Genomic DNA, 27,025 nt, shown 5'->3' on the forward strand with positions numbered 1-27,025 from the left:
TGTTCATCCATTCAGACTGCACTTTCCTGCAGCAAATCTGAGCTAGGGAAAGCTTACTGCACTTCTCCCTCAATATTAATATATTGCCAGTAAAATTCCTGACAAGCTGCTATTAGCACACTAATCATTCTAGGCAAGGCTGACCCTCTTTCCAACAAACCGCCACAGGATTTCTGGAACCATTTCCTCACTAACAACTTGCCAGTACTACAAACACACAATTAACAATCAACACAACCACTTTTCTGCTTAGCTGTTATATATAGCTGCGTTTAAGCAGCAGTCTCTTAATTCTGAAGATATAAAATTAAAAGATAATCCATGAACATAACAATTTAGGTGATAAGGGGTTTCACAAGCGGTGATTCATTTTCGTACTTATACCAAAGCTATTTAGTTCTTTCTGATTACTTAAAAGATAAGCTAAGAGTGGTCTGAGCATACTCTACATTGCCAAGGCCAAGGACAGAAAAAGGAAGGAAATAATGAATATTTTATTATGGATATAGTGTGGTAAGCAAAACAAGTTTCTTTTTTTTTTTTTTTTTTTTTTAATTTATTTGACAGATCACAAGTAGGCAGAGAGGCAGGCAGAGAGAGAGAGGAGGAGGAGGCAGGCTCCCCACCGAGCAGAAAGCCCGATGCGGGACTCGATCCCAGGATCCTGGGATCATGACCGGAGCCGAAGGCAGAGGCTTTAACCGCTGAGCAACCCAGGTGCCCCAAAACAAGTTTCTAACAAAGCGAATTATTACTGCATCATTATCTTGTATGTGATAAACCAGTTTCCCTGATTCCAATTTTTTATAGTTATTTTATACTATTTAAGATATCTTTTGCTCTCTACTGCAGGACAGGACAGATTTCCATGTGGAAATTTACAGATTATGAAGACCTTCAGTATAGGATCTTTCTCTCCTTCCTTTTTTTTTTTTTTTTCTGTAGAAGGGGCTGAAGAAATAAGAATCACTTATCTAAGATTTGAATGGGCTGCCAAGTTAATTCTAACAACATAAGCTAAACTTGTTTACTTTGTGGGGAAACATTTGGAAAGTTTTGTTTTTTCCTAAGCAGTAAAACCGACACACTGTATTTGGAGGCTGCAGGGAGAGAGATCTCAGAAGACCATGAGAGAGGCGGTGTGTAAGGGAAGCCTCACAGGGTTCAGATGAGGGGTCAGACATTTCAGAGGCGCTACTCCAGGCTAAGGAAGGTGATAACCAAAGTCCTAACATATAAAAGAAAAAGAGGCAAACCTGCTGGCTGAAGTGTACATATGCGTGTGCGCAAACACGCATGTGTGCACGCACGCGCGCACACACAGATAGCTTCTCCTTCTGCAGGAAAGTATCCCAATTTAGTCCCACCTATACATACTCCAACCACGAGGTATTTAATACTTCAGAAAAGTGGTTTCTATTTTAAAAATGTCTCTACAGAAATCTCTTAAACACATTACAGACTGTTAGCTGTTTAGAAACAGTAACTGCCATTTAGCTGAATCAGATGTGGGTCCTCCCACAGCCGGGAAAGAGGAAAGTTAAGGGTGAGATCAGATACTTGGTTGAGGTCTGCAAGTCACTAGAACAACGAGCAGTAGACGCCTTAGCTCAATACTCCATACAGCTGTGAAAAAGTGAGATTTGATGATGTCTCATTAATTACAGTTAATTTAGTCTTGAGATTTCTGGCACTGTAAGTAAGCACTGTAACTGTAGCGGGTTGACATGTGTCCCCCACCCAAAAAGATATGTTGAAGTCCTAACTCCTAGTACCTATGCATATGACCTTATTTAGAAATATGATCTTTGCAAATGTGACTAAGTTAAGGATCTCAAGATGAGATCATTCTGGATTTAGGGTGGGTCCTACACCCAACACTAGAGTCTTTCTAAGAGAAAGGAGAGGGAGACTAAATACACAGGAGAAAAACCTTGTGGAGATGGAGGCAGAGACTGGAGTTAAAGAATAGCGTGCCACCAAAAGTTAGAAGAGGAAAGATTATCCCCGACAGCCTTTGGAGGGAGCAAGGTACTGCCAACACCTTGATTTTGAAGTTCTATACTCCAGAACTGTGAGAGGATTAATTTCTAATGTTTTAGGCCACTGAGTTTGTGGAAACTTGTTGTGGCATCCCTTGGAATCTAATACAGGAAGTTTAGCAATAATATTATACTTTGGTTCATTGTTCTTCGGAAGTAACATAGCCTAATGCAGAGAAAACTGCAGCTCCTATTTTTATGGCCAACTCGGGCAATTTCTGCACAGCCTTCTTGAAATATACATGTAATCTAGTGAAAAAGCCCACAATATAGTTGAACTGTGTAAATCTGCCCTTTATTACTACGTGATACACATCATCTCTGGTTCATTAGGTCTGTTTAGATCATAGTAAAGATGTGCAATCTGCCCTTGGTACTTTTTTTCCAAAGACATAAGTGAGCGAGTGGACCTCTGTGAGAAGACTTGTGCTTGCAAGCACCACAAAGGCACTTAGAGCAGTCCAGTCATTTCCGTGCCATGCCCTCTTAAGTCACTCTTCACCTCTTTTACACAAATGTACAGGCCTTCTTCATGACCATTTCCAAAAAATAAAATCAATAAACATTTTTAAAAATTCTCCTAGCATCAGCCACACATATATTTAAATAAGTCTTTTTTAATATGTTATCTTCACCTTCGCTGGCTGCAGCAATCTTTCAAAAATGCATTCTCAATGCATGCCAACATCATCGATTATGACAAACAACAAAACAGTTAACAGTGGAAAGCCTGTATTAATTTCAAGCTTTCCATCAGAAACAGAAGGGAATATAATCAACGTCAATGTCTGCCAGACAGAAAAGGATTACACATGTATCTACATATGTATCTATACATGCGGAAATGCAAACAATGGATGGTACAAAGTCTTGGACAGTATCTGTCAAAGAATGCTTCAGCATTTCCTTCTATGAATTTATAAATTAACATCATAAACTCACTCTGATTGATACTTGGCACATGGGATTAGGATGTATTCTCATCTCAAAAACACTAGTTGGAAAAATTTATACACAAAAATCCATTAGATTTATGGTATGTGAATCCTGTATCTCAATAAAGCTGTTAAAATAAACGAGGAAAAAAAAGTCCATGAAAAATATATATGGCTGTTCTAAAAACAAACAACTGAAAATGACTAAGTTAACTCTTCTTGGATAATCAACACATGATGAGAACTAAAAGGAAGACTGTTCCATGCTCAGGCCGAAAGCTGACTTGGCTCTTACATCTGACTACTAAATAAGAAATCAGGCAAGGATATGTGGATGTGTATGGGGGTGCCTAAGCACAGGTTAGATGAGCTCCACAATACAATTTAAAACTTCCAATTCCTGGGGCGCCTGGGTGGCTCAGTCATGAAGTGTCTGCCTTTGGCTCAGGTCATGATCCCAGAGTCCTGGGACTGAGTTCCATATCAGGCTCCTGCTCTGCAGGAAGCCTGCTCCTCCTTCTCCCATTCCCCTGCTCGTGTCCCCTCTTTCGTGCTCTCTCTCTCTCTCAAATAAATAAAATCATTAAAAAAAAAACCCCAAAACAAAATCTTCCAATTCCTATCAATAACTAGAACCATCTCAGATTTAAGCCAAAGCCTCAGCCCTTTAAAACTTAAATTTTCTCCTTTAAGCCTTTGTAGCCAAGAAGATGAAATCAAGAGAACAATTATTTTGAAACTAGTAAGTTCTTTTTTTTTTCTTTGAGAGAGCACATGCACAACCCGGGAGGAAAGGGCAGAGGGAGAGAATCTTCTTTTTTTTGTTTGTTTCCTTAAAGATAGCTAGCTAGCTAGCTATTGATCTATTTTAGAGACCGTGAGAGAGAGGGAGCGTGAGCTGGGGGAAGAGCAGAGGCAGAGGGATAAGCAGACTTTGCACTGAGCCTGGGGACAACATGGGGCTTGATCGCACAACACTGAGATCATCACCTGAGCTAAAAACAAAAGTCGGACTCGAAACCAAAACTGACTAAGCCACCCAAACACGCTGAGAGAGAGAATCGTAAGTAGGCTCCAAGCCCAGCACAGAGCCCAACCAGGGGCTTGATCTCACAACCCTGGGATCATGACTTGAGCCAAAATCAAGAGTCAGACGCTTAACCCACCAAGCCACCCAGGTACCCCAAAACTAGTAAGTCTTAAATCTTTACTTAAGGACTAGATGACCAATTCCCAATTAATCAAAAGTTACCTTGGACTGACTATTTTGCATTTTTGAAGCTACTCTGGAAAAGCTCAAGAGGTAAAATTTTTTTTTTTTTAAGATTTAATTTATTTATTTGACAGAGAGAGATTACAAGTAGGCAGAGAGGCAGGCAGAGAGAGAGAGGAGGAAGCAGGCTCCCTGCTGAGCAGAGAGCCCGATGCGGGACTCGATCCCAGGACCCTGAGATCATGACCTGAGCTGAAGGCAGCAGCTTAACCCACTGAGCCACCCAGGCGCCCTCAAGAGGTAAAATTTTGAAATGAATGCATCCTTCCTCTCAGTGTTCAAAAAGATTTTCAGTGTTGCAGGACCAAAACTCATAGCCATATTCATTCCAAATTAAGAAACTCTCTTTGATGTGCCCGAGCATCCACTGCTGGGAAACTATCTAATGGGGGTGCTGAAGGAGAGTGTTCATGTACTAAACAGAAGGTTAGAAGAGAAGATCATCATGATTTGATACATTTATAATCCTGTCATTAATATCTCAAAGTAGAAAATTGGAGTACCACGTCATAGGGACTTCACAAAGTATATCACTAAATGTGCTGAGTATTCCAAATATGTATGACAAATATGCCAAAGAACACTTAAAAGCAGTTGGTTTTAAAAATAAACAACTTTTTTGGGGGTGCTGGGGTGGCTCAGTCAGTTCTGCCTCCAACTCTTGGTTTCAGCTCAGATCATGATCTCATGGGTTGTGGGATGGAGCCTGACTTGGGCTCTGGGGCTTGGAAGGGAGTCCACTTGAGATTCTCCCCCAATCCCTTCCCTCACACACGCATGTTCAGGCATGGTCTCTCCCTCAAATAAATACATGAAATCTTTTTTAAAAAATAAAAATAACTTCTTTGGTATTTTAAACATTAAAAACACAAGCCTTTCAGCTAGTGCCATTTCTTCCACACTATTAGGGATATTTCCCAAAATGTATGATTATTCAAATTTATTTTCTAGCTCTCTTCCTTTTGCCCACCTCATCCTTATTAAAAGTATTAGTTTATAGCAGTAAATAGAAGGTACAAAAAGGGACAGCTCCAAATAAGCAAAACAAAAACAAAAAAATTTTAAGATTATATGGAACTGAACAGGCATCCACAAGATGACAAGCTAATATGATTTAGTACACATAATTTTAAAAAACTAGAGACTATGGGAGCATATTGCTATAGTTAACTCTTAACAGAAACATAGGGTTTTCGGTTACTGAATTGGAATAAATAGAGTAGAACTGTGGCCACTAGGGGCGCCTGGGTGGCTCAGAGGGTTAAGCCTCTGCCTTCAGCTCAGGTTGTGATCTCAGGGTCCTGGGATCCAGCCCCTGGACAGGCTCTCTGCTCAGCAGGGAGACTGCTTTCCCCGCCCCCACCCCACTCTCTCTGCCTGCCTCTCTGCCTACCTGTGATCTCTCTCTCTGTCACATAAATAAATAAATAGAAATCTTTAAAAAAAAAAAAAAAAAAGAGAGAGAGAGAACTGTGGATACTATGTAGATAAAAATAGTTCTTGGAAAGGATAGTGGGGTAGAGAGTTAATTCAAACTGAGCCCGTATAATAACATAATTAGTACCCATAACTAATAACACAATTAGTACAATGATTTGCCTTTGTAGAACCTACTTCTTTCATCTCAAAGGTAAATCAATGATTAAAATGGTAGCTCACTGTCCCTTCACTCTAACATGAATGTAGCCTCCCAATTCCTCAAAACTAAATGAATCTCGAATTTCTTCCTTAACAACGTATGTGTGTGTGCCCGCACACATACACAAAGCAGTTTCTGATTAGATTAAAATAGTAATCAATTATGTCAGTGGCATGTTAGATTAAATGAGACTGGAGTGCGCTATTAGACCATTTCCTGGTGCCACTAATGCAGCCAAACACTTCCTAGAAATCGATGAGTAGGTTTCAGTAAATAGTACTCTAAGTTTTCCCCAGCTCTTTGCCAACCAATACAAGCAAAATGTAGAAAAGAAATGTGGAAAACGAAGAGTAAAATTATTTGAGATCCAGCAAAGAAAGCAAGAGAAACTTATAACTAATGTCTCTGTTCCTGGATTAAGCCCAAGGAAGGAAGAAAAATCTGTTCTCATAATTACAATAATCTAAAAAGTGCAGGTTGGAATTGCTTTCCTAAATTCAGCCTCTCAGAGCACTCTTAAAGTAACCTATGTTCCCCATTAAACTTCCAAAGCAGAGTCTCCCATTCTGTTAATATCTCAGGAAGAGAATTAACAAAGAAATCTAGAATTCCTAAATGAGCTGGTCAACAAATGAGCTGGTTAAGCAGGCCTTCAGCCTGGTTTGCATATCCAGGGTTCGACCTACACCAGTCCTGCAAGCCCTTACCTGAATGTCTGTATCCTTTACAGGCTCAAGAGGCTCAAAGGTGGTGGCCGCACTCAGACTCTCCAGTCGCTGGGAGATGTGGGATATGTCAAGTCCCCGAGACCCAAGGAGAACTGACCTATAGTACAATATGGGGCAAGGAGAAAAAAGCAGGATTAGGATATCGAATATGCTTAATAAAATACTAGAGACTATTTTTTATTCAAAACTTATGTACTGCTCACCTTTATATGGTTTTTTAATACCTTTCCATAAAGCTCTATCACATAGCGAAAGAGACACAATATTGCATCTGGTAATAAGAGAGAGTTCTGGTCATGCCTGAATTAGAATAAAATTTGCCTAGAATAAAATGAGAGTATACTAACAAAATGATAGGCTAGACAACTCCACATATTTCACAGTAAAGAAAATCAGGAGGTAGATGCTATTTTCACCCCCGATTTTACAGATGGGGGAACTAAAGGTGCAGAGAGGTTAAGTGACTTCTCCAAAGTCACAGAGCCAGAAAATGCCAGAATCAAGTCATCAGGCTCCAGAGCACAAACTCTTAACCACTGTCCTATATTCACAGCCTCTATAAAGACAGATATGTGAACCACAACATCTGAGAAGCTTCAAGAGTAACCCAGTCCTAATTTTATTCATCAGTTGAAGAAACTAAAAGTCTGGGACCATCGATGATTTGCAAAGGGCAGCTGAACCAGAATCCAAGGCTAGTTCTCCATGGCTTCTCTTTAAAAGACAAACATCATATCTAGTACACCTTCAAGTTCCCGCTCTGCTGCCCAGTCCAATGGTACAGGAGCCTGTCACCGAATAAATGCTTTGAAGAGAGGTGGGAAAAATACAACTACCTTTACTTCTACTTACTTCGGGGAATGTAACAATAGAAGAGTTTTTTTAAAAATCAGTCTCACTAATATCTCAAACGCTCTCTGGAAGAAAGAAATTTAGGGGAATTAGATGCTTAGACTATTGTTTTTAGATGACGATTTAGTATCCCAAAACCCGACTGACAAAGTTTACATTCCTTCTGAGGAACTCAGAAGCTACACCACCGGGAAGCACAAGTAACCCAAAATCTATGGCTTTGACACCTAAGACTTCTACTTCTGTACTAACAGACTTTTTAGAGAAGAAGAAAGGACTTTGTGTTTAGTTCTATTCTACAAGGTACTACAGAAATAGATGATGTGCACCCAGAGGGCTCCCTGCTGTAGATTTTTGTCTCTTCCAATGTAGACAAGTCAACTAGAATGCCATCTCTGAGGCTTCTCTTCCAGGCTACCCTGTCAGATAAATAATCTTGCCTCTCTCTTCTAACAATCCTTAAAGCTAACCTTCTAATTCAGTAGTTCCCAGCCCTGGTTGCACATCAGAATCACCTAGTCAACTTTGCTCCCAGTGATTCTGAGTAAGTGCTGAGTGAAGCCTGGAGCATGGGTATCAGTGTAATGCCTCCCTCCTTTTTTAATAATAGCTTTACTGAGAAATAATTCACGTACCATACAATTTACCCATTTAAAGTATACACCTCAGTATGTTTTAGTATATTCACAGAGTTGTACAACTTTCACCTTTTAGAACATTTTTTTACAACATTTAGAACATTTTACAAACTTCAGCACGTTTTCATCAACCCCCAAACCAATCCCCTACCCACCAGCAGTCATTTCCGATGTCCGTTCCCAAACTACCCCCAACCTCTGAAAACTATTAATCCATTTTGTTTCTATAGATTTGCCTATTCTGGACATTTCATATAGACAGAATCATACAACATGTGCTGTTTTGTGACTATCCTCTTTCACTTAGCATAATGCTTGTCAAGATTCATCCATGCTCTAGTATGTATAGTACTTCATTTCTTTTTATAATTGAACAGTATTCCATTATATGGATATATCACATTTTATATTTATTAATGTATCCATTCATCAGCTGATAGGACATTTGGGTTGTTTCCACTTTGGGGCTATTATGAAAAGTGCTGCCACGATAATTCATGTAGCATTTTTGTGTGAATACTGTTTTCATTTTTCTTGGATATATACCTAAAAGTACAATTGCTAGATCATAGAGTAACTCTGTTTAACCTTCTGAAGAACTGCCAGATGGTTTTCCAAAGCAGCTACACCATTTTATATTCTCATTAGCAATGTACAAGGACTCCAATTGTTTTCTACACCCTTGCCAATACTTGTTATCACCTTTTTGATCAGAGTCATTTTAGTGGGCCCTCCTTATTAAACCCTTATAGAAAAACAATTCTAAAAACAAAATTAAATAGTAAACCTCCTTGTACCCATTACCCAGCTTCAACAATTAACATGTCATAGTCAACCCTGTTTCACCTATATCCCTACCTCTTTTCCTCTTTCCACCACCCAGATTATTTTGAAGTAGATTCCAGAGAATCCCCCAATTACTTAATAATTTAAATTTTGTGTTTTTTTCTGAATGGGATACAAATAAGATCTCTACTTGTGAATGATATGCCTCCTAAATCTTTTTTAATCTATAGTCTGCTCTTTCATCTCATTTTTTCCCCTTACAATTTATCAGCGACTCTGGATTATTTGTCCTGTAGAGCAGTACTACTTAAACTTGAACTGTACATGTGAATCACCTGAGAAGCATATTAAAATGCAGATTCTGCTTCAGTAGGTCTAGGATGGGACCTGATATTCTCCATTTCTAAAAAGCTCATAGTTGATGCTTCTCCTATTGATCCATGACCTACCCTAAAAGTAAGAAGGATACAGTTTCCCACATAACGGGTTTTATTGACTGCAACCTCGAGATGTCATTTGACATGTTCCTCCAGCCTCTGTATTTCCTATCAATTGAAAGTAAGCTCTAAAGGTTTGATCAGATTCAGGTGTCATTATATTTGGTTAGATTACGTGAGACTAAAGATTACTTGAGACAAGAAGTCTGTAATGTCTGGTTATTTTTTTTGGAATGTTAGCAGATACTGATGATCACTGCTTAGAGTCACTAACTCCTTAGAGGTTGCAAAATAGTGGTGCTCTTTTTTTCTTTTTAAGATTTATTTATTTGAGAGAGAGAAAGAAAGAGAGTGTGCGTGTGCACGCACACATTGGGGGAGGGGTGAGAATTTCCAGCAGACTCCCTACTGAGTACAGAGCCTGACCTGACAACCCAGAGATCATGAACTGAGCTGAAACCAAGAGTCGATTCTTAACCAACTGAGCCACCCAGCCATCCCAGGTATTCTATTTTTATTAGCTAGAATATTTCCTTTCAGAAAAACTCTTCATCCATTATGTGGTTATTCTGAATAATGAGATGGTTCTCTAGCATCCTCAGAGTGACTGGTGAGTTTCCTTTTGGTATCCTTATGAACTCATGAATTTAAAGTCATAAACATATGAACTGAAACATATTAAACAGTTACTGATGTGTTTCAATCCACTGCAGTTACTATCCTTATCATCCTCAAACTCTCTCCACCACCAGTAGGAACCTTTTAAGGATGGTATTGAATTCTTTTGACGTAACTCAAGTAGACCTTAGTAACTTCCCTATCTGGTATGACAAGATGTTTCATGTTCATCTCATACAGACCTGGAGTCAACCAACACTTCAAAGAGCCCCCACTGTTTTATTAAAAGATGGATTTTAGGGCAGAAGACATGAACAGACACTTCTCCAATGAAGACATACAAATGGCTATCAGACACATGAAAAAATGTTCATCATCACTCGGGGAGATTCATATCAAAACCACATTGAGATACCACCTTACACCAGTTAGAATGGCCAAAATTAACAAGACAGTAAACAACGTGTGTTGGAGAGGATGTGGAGAAAGGGGAACTCTCTTACACTGTTGATGGAAATGCAAGTTGGTGCAGCCACTGTGGAAAACAGTGTGGAGATTCTTTAAGAAATTAAAAATGGAGCTACCCTATAGTAGTGCAATTGCACTACTGGGTATTTACCCCAAAGATACAGATGGAGTGAAAAGAAGGGCCATCTGTACCCCAACGTTCATAGCAGCAATGGCCACGGGCACCAAACTGTGGAAAGAACCAAGATGCCCTTCAATGGACAAATGGATAAGGAAGATGTGGTCCATATACACTATGGAGTATTATGCCTCCATCAGAATGGATGAATACCCAACTTTTGTAGCAACATGGACAGGACTGGAAGAGATTATGCTGAGTGAAATAAGTCAAGCAGAGAGAGTCAATTATCGTATGGTTTCACTTATTTGTGGAGCATAACAAATAGCATGGAGGACATGGAGAGATGGAGAGAAGAGAGTTGGGGGGAAATTGGAGGGGGAGATGAACCATAAGAGACTATGGACTCTGAAAAACAATCTGAGGGTTTTGAAGGGATTGGGGGTGGGAGGTTGGGTGAGCCTGGTGGCGGGTATTATGGAGGGCACATATTGCATAGAGCACTGGGTGTGGTACATAAACAATGAATTCTGGTACACTGAAAAGAAATTTAAAAAATTAAAAATTAAAAAAAAAAAAAAAGATGGGGGCGCCTGGGTGGCTCAGATGGTTAAGCCTTTGGCCCAGGTCATGATCTCAGGGTTCTGGGATCGAGCATTGTATCAGGCTCCTTGGTCAGCAGGAAGCCTCCTTCCCCCTTGCTCTCTGCCTACCTCTGCCTGCTTGTGATCTCTCTCTATCAAATAAATAAATAAAATCTTTAAAAAAAAAAAAGATGGATTTTTAGAGGCAACTATGTGGGTACTAGGACTGCTCAGTGCTACACTGTTTCTAGGCTTTCTCCTAAGTAGAGCTAGAAATGAAGTTTTTACTTTTGTTTCAGTTTTCTTAAGATAAATTACATGATGAGTTTATACTAATAATCCCAATTCAAAATTTAAAACACAAAATTTTGGGTTAACCTCACAGATTTTCTTTCTACATCTCCTTTCTCCCACACCACAAGTCCTAGTTTCAGTATCTATAACTACTTATTTGCTTTATCCTACACTATACACACAACAGTCTCAAAACAGCAGTAACAACACCTCCAACATGATAACTTATGACAGATTAAGATACCACTTGGAACTGTTCCTCTCTCTGTGGTTATGTCACCAACTGGATTAAACACTTATTTTCATTTTTTAGGAATTCCTTTTTTAGTTTGTTTTATAATAATGTAAAATATTTACACAATTCCAAAGTAAAAAAAAGTCCCTGTCTTCTCCACCTTATTTAAGGTTACTTAACCTTTTGTTTGTTTACCTGCTGTATAAATCATGCCTTCTTAAGAAAGGAGGGAAGAAAAGCAAGGAGGAAGACCAGTGTGAGTGACTTCTCAGGAAAGGTAGTAGGATAGGGAAAAGTCCACAATACCAGCACAGGGGAGGGGCAGATTGGCAGAGTTTATGTGAAAGAAGAAAAAAGAACCAAACAAAAAAAACTGGAAAAAAAAATTTTATTTTTCTGAAAGCAGGAAGAATGTAGAATGGAAACAAATGGACAAAAGGTAGAACCTCTGTATATACAATACCTTGTTTTATGTATTTGGCCATAAACTCATGTGAATATTTTGCATCAGTTTAAAAGATTAACCTTAAAACTCAAAAAAAATTTTTTTTAATATTTTATTTATTTATTTGACAGAGAGATCACAAGCAGGCAGAGAGACAGGCAGAGAGGGGGGAGGAAGCAGGCTCCCTGCTGGGCAGAGAGCCCTAGAGGACTCATGACCTGAGCCGAAGGCAGAGGCTTAACCCACTAAACCCCCCACCCCAAAACTCAAAATTCTTAATACCCAACAAAGATTTACATTTCATGAACCTCTAAATCTGAATTCAAATGAACAATCTTGAAAATAATTATTAAAGCAATTGCATTGTGAGCAGTGACTAAATTATTTTATATTAACAAATTTAAAATTTTTAGTTGTAATTGTGGTGCTGTGATTTTATTATTGGAGTCATAACTTAAGAGATATATTTGAGGGGCACCTGGGGGGCTCAGTCATTAAGCATCTGCCTTCGGCTCAGGTCATGATCCCAGGGTCCTGGGATCAAACCTCGCATCAGGCTCCCTGTTCAGCGGTAAACCTGCTTCTCCCTCTCCCACTCCCCCTGCTTGTGTACCCTCTCTCGCTATGTCTCTCTTCGTCCAAAAAAAAAAGAGAGAGAGAGAGAGATTTGATGTCTAAAATCTGTTTCTAAATCTGAGTGGGATTACAGATGAAACAAACAGGGTCATGATTTAGTAATTATTAAAACTGGGTGATGGGTATGTAGAGTTTCAGACAACTTTTGTCTCTTCTTGTGTGTTTGTTAAACACTTTAAGTAATGAAATTATTTAAGAAAAGAAAAAGTACTATGAATCCACTTATTAGAAGTAACTGTGAAATTAACAGGATTTGTAGGGAAAACGAAGCTACTAGGTGAGAGTATGCAAAGCCAGACTGTGGGAAACTATATAAGGACAAATGAGTTCAGTCCTTCATTACAAAACAGCTCCAAGGGAAAAGATAAGTGAGCACTTACTGAACAAAAGAAATTTAAGAGATTTATCAAGGGGTCACAATAAATACATACGGAATATTGGGATTCTGAGTCAAACAAATTGGTAAACATTTAACATATGAGATATTTGAACGGACTAAAAATTTGATATTAAAGTATTATATTTACTTATATTTTAGATACAGAATTATAGTTACGTTTAAAAATAAAGGAATTCATTTTTCGAGATTCTCTTGGAAGTATCTGTGGATGAAACAGTGTATTGGCTGGGATTTGCTTAAAAAATCATTAGATGGGGAATAGAAAGAAAAACTGTCCCTGATTAATAATTGTTGAAACTGAGTGTTAATATTCAAAATCTAGCCATCCCATGGAACATGAGATACAGGCACTAAAAACTCATGAATTCAAGAGAAGTAAAACAATATTCTGAAGAAAAACTAAGCAAAACAAATTGGCTTGTTTTTGGAAAAAATACCTCTATAGAACTGAGGTACCCTGACTGCTTCATAAGCATTTATTCCACTTCCTTAAAAACCTCTTCAATATAAATATATATATATTTTTTCTTTTTTAAGATTTTACTTATTTGTCAGAGAGAGAGAGAGCACAAGCAGGGGAAACAGCAGGCTCATGTCTGAGCTCAAGGCAGATGCTTAACCAACTAAGCCACCTAGGCACCCCTCAAAATATATTCTTGGTAATTAAAAAAAAAAAAAAGTCTTTTTATTTTCTGTATCTGATGCTTTGACAACTGGGGCCTTGCTGATATTGGAAGGGCTGCCCCTCCCAAGGTTAGCTAATTCTGAGAGGCGAGTACAAATTTCAAATGCAAACTAATGAGTCCAGAGATCAGACCCCAACCACCTCCTTTCCTGGGCCACTTTTCACCCCATGGCTAGGTACTAGACAATCAGAGTCAACTATACGCCAGAGCCCACTGAAGTTACTCAAACTAGCCAATCCTAAGCTTGTTGACCCTGCCTTGCCTTACTATCCCACAGAAACCATAATACAGGCTTTGGCCCACATTTTCTCCTTGCTCTCACTGCATCCTGACTGACCCCAGTGCTGACCCATGATGTGCCCTGCCTCATTTCTGGGCAACTGTGGATAGAAACTCTCTTCATGACAGTCATTTTCTTTTCTGCATGTCTTACTATACCTGATTAATGCAATTCATCGGGTACTTTTAAAACACCTTCCTTTTTTCTCAGTAGATCTGTATATACATTTTTATCACCTACTTTTTTGAAACAGCTTTACTGAAATACAATTCACATACTATACAATTGCCCATTTAACTGAATTATTTAGTGGTTTTCAGTAGATTCAGAGTTGTAAACCATCATTAAAAATGACTTTTATAACACTTACCTCACCCCACAAAGAAACCCCCAACCTATCAGCAGTTGCTCCCCATGACCCTCAATCCACCCACCCCACCTAGGAAACCACTAATCCACTTTCCATCTCCATCAATTTGCCTATTTAAGATATTGCACATAAATGGAGCTCAACAATACGTTGTCTTTTGTGACCAGCTTCTTTCATTTCTCATGTTTTCAAAGTTCATCCGTGTTGCATGTATTAACATGCGTGTATTAACAACTCATTCTTTTTACTGCCAAGTAGTACTCCATTTTACGGATATGCCACATTTTATTTATCAATTGATCAACTGACGGACATTTGGGTTGTTTTCACTTTTTGACTTACCAATAATGATGCTATGAACAAATTTTTATATGGACAATGGTCTTCATCTCTCTTGGGTATTCCTTAGGAGGGGAATTGCTGAGTCATATGGTCACACTGTTTAGTCTTTTGAGGAACTGCTGGACTGTTTCCCAAAGTGGCTGCAAGACTTTACATCCCACCAAAAGTATATGACAGCCTCAATTTTTTCCACATCCTCAACACTACTAGGGTCTGGTCTGTCTTTGAACTACAACCATCCTAGTATGTACGTGAAGGGATATGTCAAGGTGGTTTTGATTCACATTTTCCTGATGGCCGGTGATGTTGAGCTTCTCATAATTTGCTTGCTGACTGTGCATACGTCATCTTTGGAGAAATAGTCCCTTACCAGTTAAGTAATTTGCAAATATTTTCTTCCATTGTGTGGGCTACTTTCTCACTTTCCTCCCCCCCCCACTTTCATTTTTTTAAAAAAATATTTTATTTATTTGTCAGAGAGAGAGCACACACGCAAGCACACAAGCCAAGGAAGCGGCAGGCAGTGGGAGAAGCAGGCCCCCCGCGCTGGACAAGGCAGTAGTTGATCTCAAGACAGTGGAATCATGACCTGAACCAAAGGCAGCTGCTTAACCGACTGAGCTACCTAGGCATCCCTATTTTCTCACTTTCTTAATAGTGTCCTTTGAAGTACAAAAGTTTTAAATTTCGATGAAGTTCAATTTATCTATTTTTTATTCTGTCACTTGTACTTTCAGTTCATATCTAATAAGGTTCTGCCTAACTTCAGGTCAGAAAGATTTATACCCATGTTTTCTTCCAAGAAGATTTAAAGTTTGGGCTCTTACATTTAGGTCTGTGTTATTTATTTATTTACAGTTAAGGTGTCCAACTTCTTTCTTTTGCATATAGATATCCAGTTGCCCAGCATTATTTGTTGAAAAAACACTGAATGCTCTTGGCACTTGCTGAAAATCAGCTGATCTCAAATGCATGGATTTATCTCTGGACTCCTAATTCTATTCAATTGTGTATCCTCATGCCAGTGCCACACAGTCTCGACTATGGTAGCTTTGTTTGAAGTTAGGAAATTGGAAGTGTGAACCTCCCAACTTTCTTCTGCCTTTTAAAAGACTGTTTTGGCCAACTCTAGGTGTCTTTTTATTTACACATAGATTTTAGGATCTCCTTGTTAATTTCTGCAAAAAAGCCATCTGAAATTTTGATAAGGATTCCACTGAATCTGCAAATCAATCGGGGCATATTAATATCTTAATAATATTAAGTCCTCTGATGCATGAACACTGGATGTCTTTCACCTGCTTTCTTAAATAAGAGAACTGCACACTTTTTCTCCACCTTTTATTTTTTATTTTACTTCACAATATGTTCTGGAGTCGATCTATGGTACTGTATATTCTCATTCTTTTGTATTACTAAAAAATACTCCACTAACAAGATGTACCACATCTATTTAACCAGTCCCCTACTGACGGATGTTTGAGTTTTCAATTTTTGCTATTTACAAATAATGCCACAATGACTACCGTTGCGCACACATCTTCCATACTTTTGCCAGTGCCTCTCTGGGATAGATCCCGGGAAAAGGGATTGCTGGGTCAAGGGTAAATCCGCCTGATACTGCCCAGTTGTGTCCGACAGGTGCCATATCCCCGCCAGTGACATGTGAGAATGCACCCAGTGCCCAGGCAATTTTAAAGTACACCAGGGTTGAGAGCCTTGACACTTAAAAAACTAGCTATTAGAGAATTCAGAAGAGAAAAGTCATCCGAGTAGGTGGTGTCTGCAGGAAGTGTCCAGTGAATAGGCAGAAGCTTCGATGGGGAGAGGTAGATGGAGAACTGAGGAAAAAGGGCAGGGAATTTAGGGTAAGAGTAAGGCTTTATAAATAAAGGCTAAACCAGATACTTCCAGCTTCTAAGGGTGGAAAAATCTAAAGGCTCCTTGCCTTCTACCTGCCTCAATTTCCATAAACCACACAGCCTCTCCTGGGCAAAAAGATGGAGTCAAGGCTGGAGTCAAACACTTTAGTCCCAGGAAAGTAGAAGGACAAAAGGTGTCATCAGTACACACAGGGAGGAGAAATAAAGTCAGGAGGCCTGGGTTCAAGTCTCACCTGCCTCTTACTGCCTGAAAATCTTAGATGCATCAGTTTTCCAAGACTCATTGTCTTCCTCTGTTAAATCTGGAGAAAAATCCCTGCCTAACTCACCTCTCAGGCTTGTGAAGACCAGTTAGGAGAAGGTCTGTGACAATTTGGGGGGAACTGAAAAGTGCCATACAAATGGAAGAGATTCTTACTGAGCAAGCTGGATTTGAATTCTGGCTTGGCCACTTGCTATGTGACGTTTCTCAATTATAAAACAGAGATAATAACACTTATTTCACAGGGTTATTTTAAGAAGAAATTATATAATGCATGTAAAGTGTTTGGCACAGTGCCTGCCAAAGAGTAAGTGCTCAAAAAGGTTGCTTAGTAGTATTACCACAAGTAAAGTAGTGATTGACTGTAAAACTTTGGGCAAATAAATGTTCATATATGCTTCGCATGAACATGGAGAAAAGTGTGAAAGAAGCAGCAAATCAGTAACACTGGTTACCTTGGGGGATAAAGTTAAGGAAAGAGAGTGATTGCTGGCTTTCTCTTTGTACAACTCTAAGATGTCTGGCTTCTGAGTCTGGAAAAATCCAATGAGGCATCTCTGATGGGAAAAAAGGGGGATGCAATTGAAAATGGGTACCCAGGGAGGGCTTCACAGCTGTTGATGATATTCCATGTCTTCACTGGGCAACATGCAATTCATTTTATTATTATTTACACCAGGAGTCAGCAAACTTATCCTGTAAAAGGCAGACAGTAAAAATTCCAGGCTCTGCAGGCCATACGGTCTCTGTCATAACTACTCAACTCCGCTATTGTAGCACAAAAGCAGCACAGACAATACATAAATAAGTGTGGCCATGTTCCAATAAGACTTTAACAGGCAGCGGGCTGGATCTGGCTCATGGATCATAGGCTGACAACCCCTGATTTACACCTTTATATATGTTATGCATAGTCTTCTTTATGTGTGAAGAAATTTAACAATTTAAAAATATCAAACACACATGCAAAAAAGCTTTCAAATCTGTTCCTCAAAATGAAAAATCCAAAAAGTATATTTAAACAAATGAATTCAGCACAGAACAATTCAATCTTAAATCTACAATCTAATCTTAACTAAAATCTTAAAGACACATTTTCTTCCAAAATTTATTTCATGTAAATTTTTTTTTCCTACTCAGTTCGCTCCTCTGCCTTTACCCTGTACTAAAATATTCACATCACACTTTATGTCTGCCTATCAAGGTGGAAAAATACAGTCATCAGCCCTTTGGTTTCTTTTTAAGCACCTGCCCCACCCTATACCCATTCTTTCAATGTTCCAATTTCTTCCTCCCTAAAATAATGAATTTAAGGTAGAAAGAAATGAGGAAGAATGGAAATTTACAAGAAAGAGAGCATGACTGATAATTGTTACCAAGAAAACATTTTCCCTTTTTGCTCTTAATAGGCTGTAAAGCTGATGCAATTAAATTATAACTATAGCAACTCAGCTGGCATCACGGTCCTTTTGCTCCCGCAGCATCCTTGCACACAAGCATAGAGCCAGCATGCTCAAGACTGAGTAACTGCAGGCAGTCAGGAGCTAAAGAAAGGAGCCTGCAGGAGGACAAGTAAGCAGAGATGTCTACTGGTGGGGGTGTTGGTGAACAGCGGCAACTGGCTGGATTTAAAAAAAAAATCCCTGTCAGGGTTCCTCTGATTTGTCTTTGCCAACACCGATGGAACCAAAACTAACTAGTATCTTAAAAAATAAAATTCTGGGGAGACCTACAGAAGAATTCCCACAACATCCTTACTAACTCAGCGAAGCAGCCAAAGCATTCAGCTTTCAGGATTAGTTGGGAAAAGAATGTAGCCTTTATGCTCACTCTTGTGACATTTATTACATACCCAAAATAACGTCCCCTTGGAAACATCAGCACTTAGGTCTTTCTCAAGTTCAAGCAATGAAGATGAAGCAGACAACTGACAATTTCCCACATCTCCCACAAAGGATCTCAGTGATTTTCCAGACCCACTGAGGTCAGAAGTACCAGCACCCTTCACCCTCCCCCCGCCCTTCCGTCGGGGCTAAAAGAGCATGTGCTCCGGAGCCAGCCTCCCTAGGTTTGAGTCCTAGCTCAATACTCAGCTGTGCCATCTGACAGTTACCTGCCCTCTCTGAGCCTTAGCTGTTCAACTGTAATCAGGGGACAACAGTCCTAATATTCGTTATGAGGATCAAGCAAACTCTGAAGTCTAGCCAAGTTTCTGACACATAGTAGTCATCAGTAAATCACAATTCTTATGGAAAGCAGCAAGGTTTTTTTGTTTCTGTCTCCCCAAATTAAAAAGCTCCTTGAGGCAAAAACCATGTCTAATTCATGGATGTAGCCAGAAATGGCCCAGGACTGGCTAGTGGGGCCTCCAACACGTAACTGTGAAATCAAGAGCCCACTATTGATACTGTATGACAGCAGATGCCACTGGCTGGCCAGACAGACAGACAGCCAGCACTTTTCTTCAGCTGCACTCTTGGGGCTGCCCACTCTCCCATTCCATGGTCACCTGGGAGGTACTATGTGTCCAAGGTCTTGGAGAAGCAGCATTGGGGGTCGCTAATGATGACCAGACAGAATCACCCCTCACTTGGATGGCTCTTCATCACTGACCGCTCGTCAATTTCTTCCGAGTGCACTTAAAAACTATGCTAATCTCTGAGTGCTCCTGGGCTTTGAAGGTAACACTTATCTGTGTAAACCACACTTACTAACAGTAAAAGGAGCCATTTATGACCCAATGGTCAGCAAACTCAATCAGGAACTACTGTAACGGGTTTCTGTGTGACAAAGCTTTGTATCCTTTCCCATCCTGATCATCTCTGCCTGTGATGTGGGCTCAGAGCTTGGTGAGGCAGACAAGCTGGAAAACCTGGGGGCAGGGAGACAGAGCAAGGCTGCTGACCTTCTTACAAAAACCTTCCTGAATTCCCAAGAATCAGGCTTGTGTCTGTCATTTACAGACTGCATCTTAATTCAAGGGAGTTAAAGAAGAATCGGATCCTACCCCTGAGCCACCCAGCAGCAGCACAGCCTCCCCACCAGTACTCACGCCTTGACATCTGCTGTCTCCTGGGACGTGCGTGTGAGGGTACGGGAACGCAGGCGCTCGCCCGCCTGCTGGATCTCCTGTAGGTTCCGTTCCACATGGGGAAGCTCTGAGATGCCCTCAGTCTCGGCAGCAAGCTGTTCAGCTTGCTGAAGGAGCTCACCAAACCCCTCAGTATCCATTGGAGTTGCAGATCCTAGATGGGGAAGGAAAAAAAGAGACCTAAATCAAGGAGTGGACAGGCTTCGAATGCTGCCCGAGTCTGTTATAAGCTAAATGGAACACGAGGAGTTTTTGTAAACAGACAAGGAGACAGCTCATCAAAAGCAGGATTTGTTCCTGAACAGAGCCCAAGAACAGGCCTGACAGAAAATGAGTCAGACTGTGAAGAAATAGATCATTTCTGTGCATATTGACAACCCCAAGATTGATTCCTGCCACCAGAACAAATACAAAGATACTAAGCTACAGACCAGAATTCCTCCCTCCTTCCATAGACTCAAAGCTGACTAGGAAATGGAAACCACAGTGGTGACCTCTGGGAGCCTAAAGAACCACCACCCTGCACCTCCTCTTCTTCCACCTTTCTTAGAAAGACCCCACCAGGGGCACCTGGGTGGCTCAGTGGGGTGAGCCTCTGCCTTCGGCTCAGGTCACGCACAGTCTCAGGGTCCTGGGATCGAGCCCCACATTGGGCTCTCTGCTCAGCAGGGAGTCTGCTCCCCATTCTCTCTCTCTCTGCCTAACAAATAAATAAAATCTTAAAAAAAAAAAAAAGAAAGACCCCACCATCCAGAGGATGGGGCAATTTACAAGGCCCTAATCTCATATGATTCTCAACAACTCTGAGGCTCCTGAGTGGACAGGAGAAGCAACTCCCATCCACAGAGCTGTCAGGTGCCCAGGGTAATCTCGGTGGCAATGTGGTTGGACGGACACAGGAACACAGGTTTCCTGACTAATACTGCTATTCTTACACACCTTTTAAAATTCATGTTCGAGTGTCCATTCACACATTCTTTAGCTTACAAGGTTACTGAGCAGAGATCTATGTCTGCTAGTTATGGATGACATTCAGGACATTTTAAGACTTTAATTGTTACTATATCTACTACTTTTAGAAATGCCATTGCTGGGGCGCCTGGGTGGTTTGGTCCATTAAGCATCTGACTCTTGATTTTGGCTCATGCCATGATCTCGGGGTCCTGAGATCAAGTCCCTTGTCTGGCTCCATGGTGGGCGTGGAGCCTGCATAAGATTCTCTCTCTCCCTCTCCTGCTGCCCCTCCCTTACCCCTCTCTAAAAAAGAGGGAAAAAATGCCGTTGTTACTAATAATTATACTAATATAAATAGCAGCTGGCTTCTAGAACATAAATATTAACAAGACCACCTGTTTCTCCAACAGAGTAAAGTCCTATGAACAGTGTTGCTATTTAAAGGTTATTACACATTTATGAATATTATACTGTACCATCCTTGTGTAAGATTCTTGACCAAGAGTATGTTTTCAACTCTACCACTCCTTAAATCAACAGAACATAAACAGGATCAGCAGCATTAAAAAAAAAATTTACATTGTTAAAAGGTCAACAAAATTACTATTTATGAAAAACAATTCAATTCTTTAAATAGCGGCTCTCCTTGATCATACTTTTCTTCATTTTAAACCCATGCCTTGCACTGTACCTCTGAAATACCACTGCTCTACAATAGTAGTTAAAATCATGATATAATACATAATTATATCCCAGCTATAAAGCAAAGGTTAATGTTAAAAGGGCATGGCTATCACCATAAATCCACAGCAGGAGAATGAGAACTTTTTAAAATGGACATTGAAAGACATTAACTTTAAAGGTAAAGGCACAAGGTTAAAACAAAAGTAGCTAAGTGGGGGTAAACATAAAAACACTTCAGTATTCTCTAACCTTTATAGACAAAAAGTCATATACACACTAACTCTTTTCCTGAAGTTTCTAGATAATCATTGTTTTGTTTTGACCCAGTAGAATGAGGCTGTAAATGGCCATCTTTACCTACAGGAAAATGGGGCTGGCAGAACAAGGAACACATTCTCCTGAACAGAAGAAAGAAAAGAGTATTTTAAAACAGCTCCTGTCTGATAGAGAAATGGTTTTCCTCAGAAACCAACAGAAGCCAATAACATTCTACTAACAGAAACAACGGTTACTCACCGAAAGGGGAAAGAAAACTAATATGCTCCCCCTTCTCCCCCACCCCTTTTTATTGTAAGATAAAAATAATTTGTCTAACAGAGCCAAGGAGCAGGAAATACTTTTTTTCTTTAATAAGGAAAATTTTAGAACCCCCCCCAAATAAACAGCTGAATGAAACAAACCTTTCTAAGTTTAAAAAAGAAAGAAAAAAACAGGAAAAATACATCTAACATTCTGCATCCATGCCAGATAAATTCAGACAAAGGAAATGTTCAAATGACCTTCTCAAATGATCTGCCCATACAAACACTTATAGAGTGATGAAGCTGAATATAAATAATAAGTGCAAAATAAAAGTCATGATTTACTTTAATATGGTCCAGTAAATAAATGTTTTAAAGATTTATTTATTAAAAAATAGTAATAAAAAATAAACATTATTTATTTGACAGAAAGAGAGCACAAGCAGGGGAAGCCAGGGCAGAGGGAGAAGCAGGGAGCCGTGGAGCTGGGAGCCCAACGTGGGGCCTCAATCCCAGGACCATGGGATCATGACCTGAGCAGAAGGCAGACGCTTAACTGACTGAGCCATCATCCCCTGAGCTCTGATCTTTGTCAACAAAACCTGTTCCTTGGCCTTCTCAGCGTAGAGCTGCCAGTCTTCAGCTGTTTGGGCCAAAATCCTTGAAAGCCTCACCCAAACCACCAAAGCCTTTCAAATCTACCTGTAAAATGTATCCAGAATCTACTTCTTCCCACCACCTCCAGCCACTCAAGTCACTATCACATCTTCCCTGGCCTCCTGGCTTTAGCCCTTGCCTCCTATAATCTATATGAACCTTTCAAAGGATCCTTCCTCTGCTTAAACCTCTTGTACAGAGTGAAGCCCTACACAACAGCCTTACCTCCTCTTACCTTCCAGACTCCTCTCCCAGCCCTGTCTCCTTTTCCTTTCCTGGGCTCCAGTCACCCTGGGGACTCCAAGTCAATCCACCAGTGGGTAAGGGAGGCACATTCCTGCCCTAGAGCATTTGTACCCTTTGTCTCCTCTATCTGGAATGCTCCTCTCCCAGATACACTCATAACTGATTCCCTGTCTCTCTGTTTCAGCTAAACTGTCACCTTGCCTTTGATGCCAGCCTAGAACAAAATACTTAAGAGTATAATCTGCAACCACCCCTAGCACTCCCTTATCTCCCTTACTGTCTGTCATTCCTGCTAGAATGTAAGCTGCACAAGGACAGGGATTTTGTGTGTGTGTTTTGTTCACTGATATATCCCAAGCTTCTAGAACAGTGCCTGGCACACAGTAGGTGCTCATTTGTTGAATGAATAGGAGGAGCTTTATTCTTCCATTTGTGGATGGTCTGTTCTTCTTGAAGGCTTCCTGCACTCTCCTGCCAAATCAGCACCCACTGGCAAGCAAAGACCAGAGCAAAAACATTCCCTTCCGACTACCAACTGATACTTAACATTTCTGAGGCTGCACAGCATAAGGCAGTGACAGTATAAATGGCATGAATTCAGATCGCACTTGGTCCAGACTAGTACTTTCCCTCTAAATACCCAGACAAAAACCAACGGTATTTTAGAGGGAAAAAAACAGACAACACCCCCCCTACCCCTGCCCGGCAGTTTTCAGGTGAACAGAATTCCAAACCAAAAGAATAAATACATGTACATAAAGAATTTCATTATACAACTTCAGAGAAGGAAACAAGCTTGTTCCATGTCTGTCTGAGAGAAAAGAGCTATATATTTAATATAATACTTGGGGAAAAAACTGGATCTGTCTTGCATTATATATAACTCACCCATTGGAAATTAATTTATAAGTTATTAAAGTTTCCAAACTGTACTTTGATGTAGTCATCATCCTATTTCATTAAAATTTTTAAATTTATGGTTAATTTCATAAATTTAAGGACAATTCTTACCTCCTCCACAAAAATAGTATCAATTCAGTCATAAAATATATGGGTTAAACCAACCAAATAGCAGTTTTGACTCAGGAAACTAAAAGCTGATCATGAAAACAACCTCACTAGCTTTGTCCAAGAGAGAACTTGAGGGTGGGAGGAATGAGCTTTGTGTTGGAAAATCTGGACAGGACAGAGATGATGCCAGCTGCACCCTTGATGAGCTATGGAGGCGGAAGCCGGGAAGAAGCCACCCGGAGGACCCAAGGAAGTGGAATGTAGAACAGTCAAGAATGTAGAACAGTCAATGCAGCAAGATTGGGGCTAGATGGGAAAAGGCTGGCACCAGGGCTCCTCCGCCATCAATGACTGAGGCTGACTGAAGAGGCCTTTGGAAATCCTGAGAGGTGCTTCAGAGAGCACCACAGGGTACTAAGGCCCTGGCATCAAACCTGTCCCATGCCACCCTACTGAGCCTCCACAGGCCTCCTCAAACACCACAGCAAACAAAAGCTTTTAATAGGAAAGCAAAGGTATCACTGCTGTTAGAAAGCAAGACTGGGTACTCTTGGGGGGAGGGGGCCAATGTGACAGAAGGGAGAGTTCTGAGAGGCTGGTAATTTTCTGGGTTTTTTTTAGCTGAGTGCTGCTTAACAGTGTGTTCACTGTGAAAAAATTCACTGAGATGGACTCAGGATTTGTACACTTTTCTGAATGTGTATCACACTTCAATAAAAAACTTACTCCTAAAATGAAAAATAATAACCCATGGCTTTTCAGAGGCTACAGCAGGACACCCCATTATGTTAGAAATAAGAAATTGCTCTTAGTGCGAAGTTTCCGTAATCCAGATCTCTTCACCACATGCAGAGGATGCTAAGAAAATTAACCAGAGAAAAAAATTAAAGCCCACAAGGTTTAGAGACCACTTCTACCTACGGCTAAAATCAAGAGCTGAGCAGACTTCCATTTCTTCAAATTAGCCAGCATTCACCTGTCATTCAGTGTCCAAAAACTGCCCCTTCTAGGCACATAAACATTCTTAAATGAGAGGGGGGTGGAAAAAGTCTCTAAATTGCATATAGGATGAAATGAACTAGACAAAAAGGCAGAGCAAAAATGCATCAAATAATTTCAGTTCACTTGCTATTAATACATCTTAATTATGAAAAAGATGGTGATTTTCACATTCTCAATATAACTATGTTGAATATTTAATCAAGCCAGAAAAGAGTAGTGTAGTATAATAAAAAATTTATTTGGTCTTTGTCCTAGTTCCTGGCACAAAGTTCCTAAAACCCTTAGATTATCCTGAGGTTAGGAGTCTTTTGTAACTTACAAGGAGGCCCCTCGAGCACACTTGAGCTTATGTTAATGATGTGACTTCTAGAGGGACCAGTGGGCTAGGAGCCTGGATAGCCTCAGGATAGGACCAGTCACCAGAAAGACCAAATGATTAGAGAGTTGGAGCTCTCAGCCCCAGCCACCAACCTCTGGGAATGGAAAAGGGCCTACAGATGAAGCGCTACAAAAACTTTTTTAAAGATGAGATTTGATGAGCTTCCAGGTTGGAGACCACATGCTGGGTCACACACTCCAGTTCCATCAGGACCTTCCAGAACCCGCCCTCTCTATCTATCAGACTGCTCACCTGTATTCTTTATAATAAACTGGTAAACGGAAGTATAAATATTTCTCTGAGCTCTGTGAGGTTCTTTAGCAAATTAATTGAACCTAAAAGAGAGGCTTGTGGGAACCTCCCATCTACAGTCAGTAGCTCAGAAGCACAGGCAACAACCTGGCCTCCTGACTGGCTTCTGAAAGGGGCAGGGGTCGGTGGCTACTCTTGCGGGACTGAAACCTTAGCCAGTGGGATCTGATGCTGTCTCCAGTGTCAGAAATGAGTTAAACTGTAACAGCCAGCTGGTGTGCAGAAAATCTCAGAATTGCCTGACATGTGGAAAACCCACACATCGGGTGTCAAAAGTGAAGCTCTATACTGGTAAAGCAGAATAGTGTTGAAAGTGAAGGAAACACACCAAGATATTTTTCCCTTGCAAATGGATAATTAAATATTCAAACTGCTAACACTTCTAGACCATTTTACATCAGTATTCTCAGAGTGGCCCCTTCAGGATTTTGCAGATGGTCTGATTCTCAGTTTCTTACAGTATTCATGCTTATTGTATTAAAATGTCTACACATCTGTTTTCTGGTATTAATTATTAGTTCATTAGTGTCTTTTCTTCTAAAGCATCAGCCACAAGTAGAACACGTCTTCCCACTTTCCCAGGGCTTGTGGGCTCCCAAGCTGGGGAACCACTGAGCACTTTAAAGACCACTGGGTCATCACAGAAATGGCTGTAATGCACAAGCTCTCTTGAAATAAGCCCATGTGACTTTCAGGATATACTTTCAAAAATCAGCACCTTCAGTGCCTCAGAGCTGACAGAAAACAAAGTTAAGTATGAAAGAGCCTCATAGTCATCTATCCTAGACCTGTCTACCAAGCTTTTCCCAGTTTTTAGCCTTTGAGACTGGCATCCTTGGGCAAGGGTCTGCAAGCTTTTTCTGTAAAGGGCTGGACAGCAAATTATTTTAGGCTTTCGGGGCCATTCTCTGTTGCAACTGCATAATTGTGCTTGAAACTGGATAACAGGTAAACAAATGAGCATGGCTGTGCTCCAATAAAATTTTAATCATGGCCAGTCACATATGAATTTCATATCATTTTCACCTGCCACAAAATATTCTTCTTTGAAATTTTTCCCCAATGATTTAAAGATGTAAAAACCCTTGTTAGCTTCTCAGGCCTACAGGTTATAGTACGCCAACTCCCCACTTTGCCTATGGTATCTGAGCTAGACTTGGTACAGTGCTTATCCTGGTTCAGTAAATCCTGGTTCAGCGCTTACTGGCTATGTGCCC

The 27,025-nt window shown here is 40.3% G+C and overlaps 1 protein-coding gene across 2 annotated transcripts in view; it reads right to left on the reverse strand.

The window, feature by feature from the left end:
• Window positions 1-27,025, reverse strand: part of NUP93 (nucleoporin 93) — a 109,640-nt gene that overhangs the window by 70,752 nt on the left and 11,863 nt on the right. For both annotated transcript variants that reach the window (XM_044256101.1, XM_044256102.1), the window contains 2 exons: window positions 20,004-20,196; window positions 6,597-6,714 (listed from right to left, as the gene is read on the reverse strand). In XM_044256101.1, coding sequence (XP_044112036.1) covers window positions 6,597-6,714; window positions 20,004-20,182 — 297 coding nt within the window. In that variant the 5' untranslated portion in view covers window positions 20,183-20,196. The remainder of the gene's footprint in view (window positions 1-6,596; window positions 6,715-20,003; window positions 20,197-27,025) is intronic.

The sequence above is a fragment of the Neovison vison genome, chromosome 7 (assembly GCF_020171115.1).
Source record: "Neovison vison isolate M4711 chromosome 7, ASM_NN_V1, whole genome shotgun sequence".
Classification (NCBI taxonomy): domain Eukaryota; kingdom Metazoa; phylum Chordata; class Mammalia; order Carnivora; family Mustelidae; genus Neogale; species Neogale vison.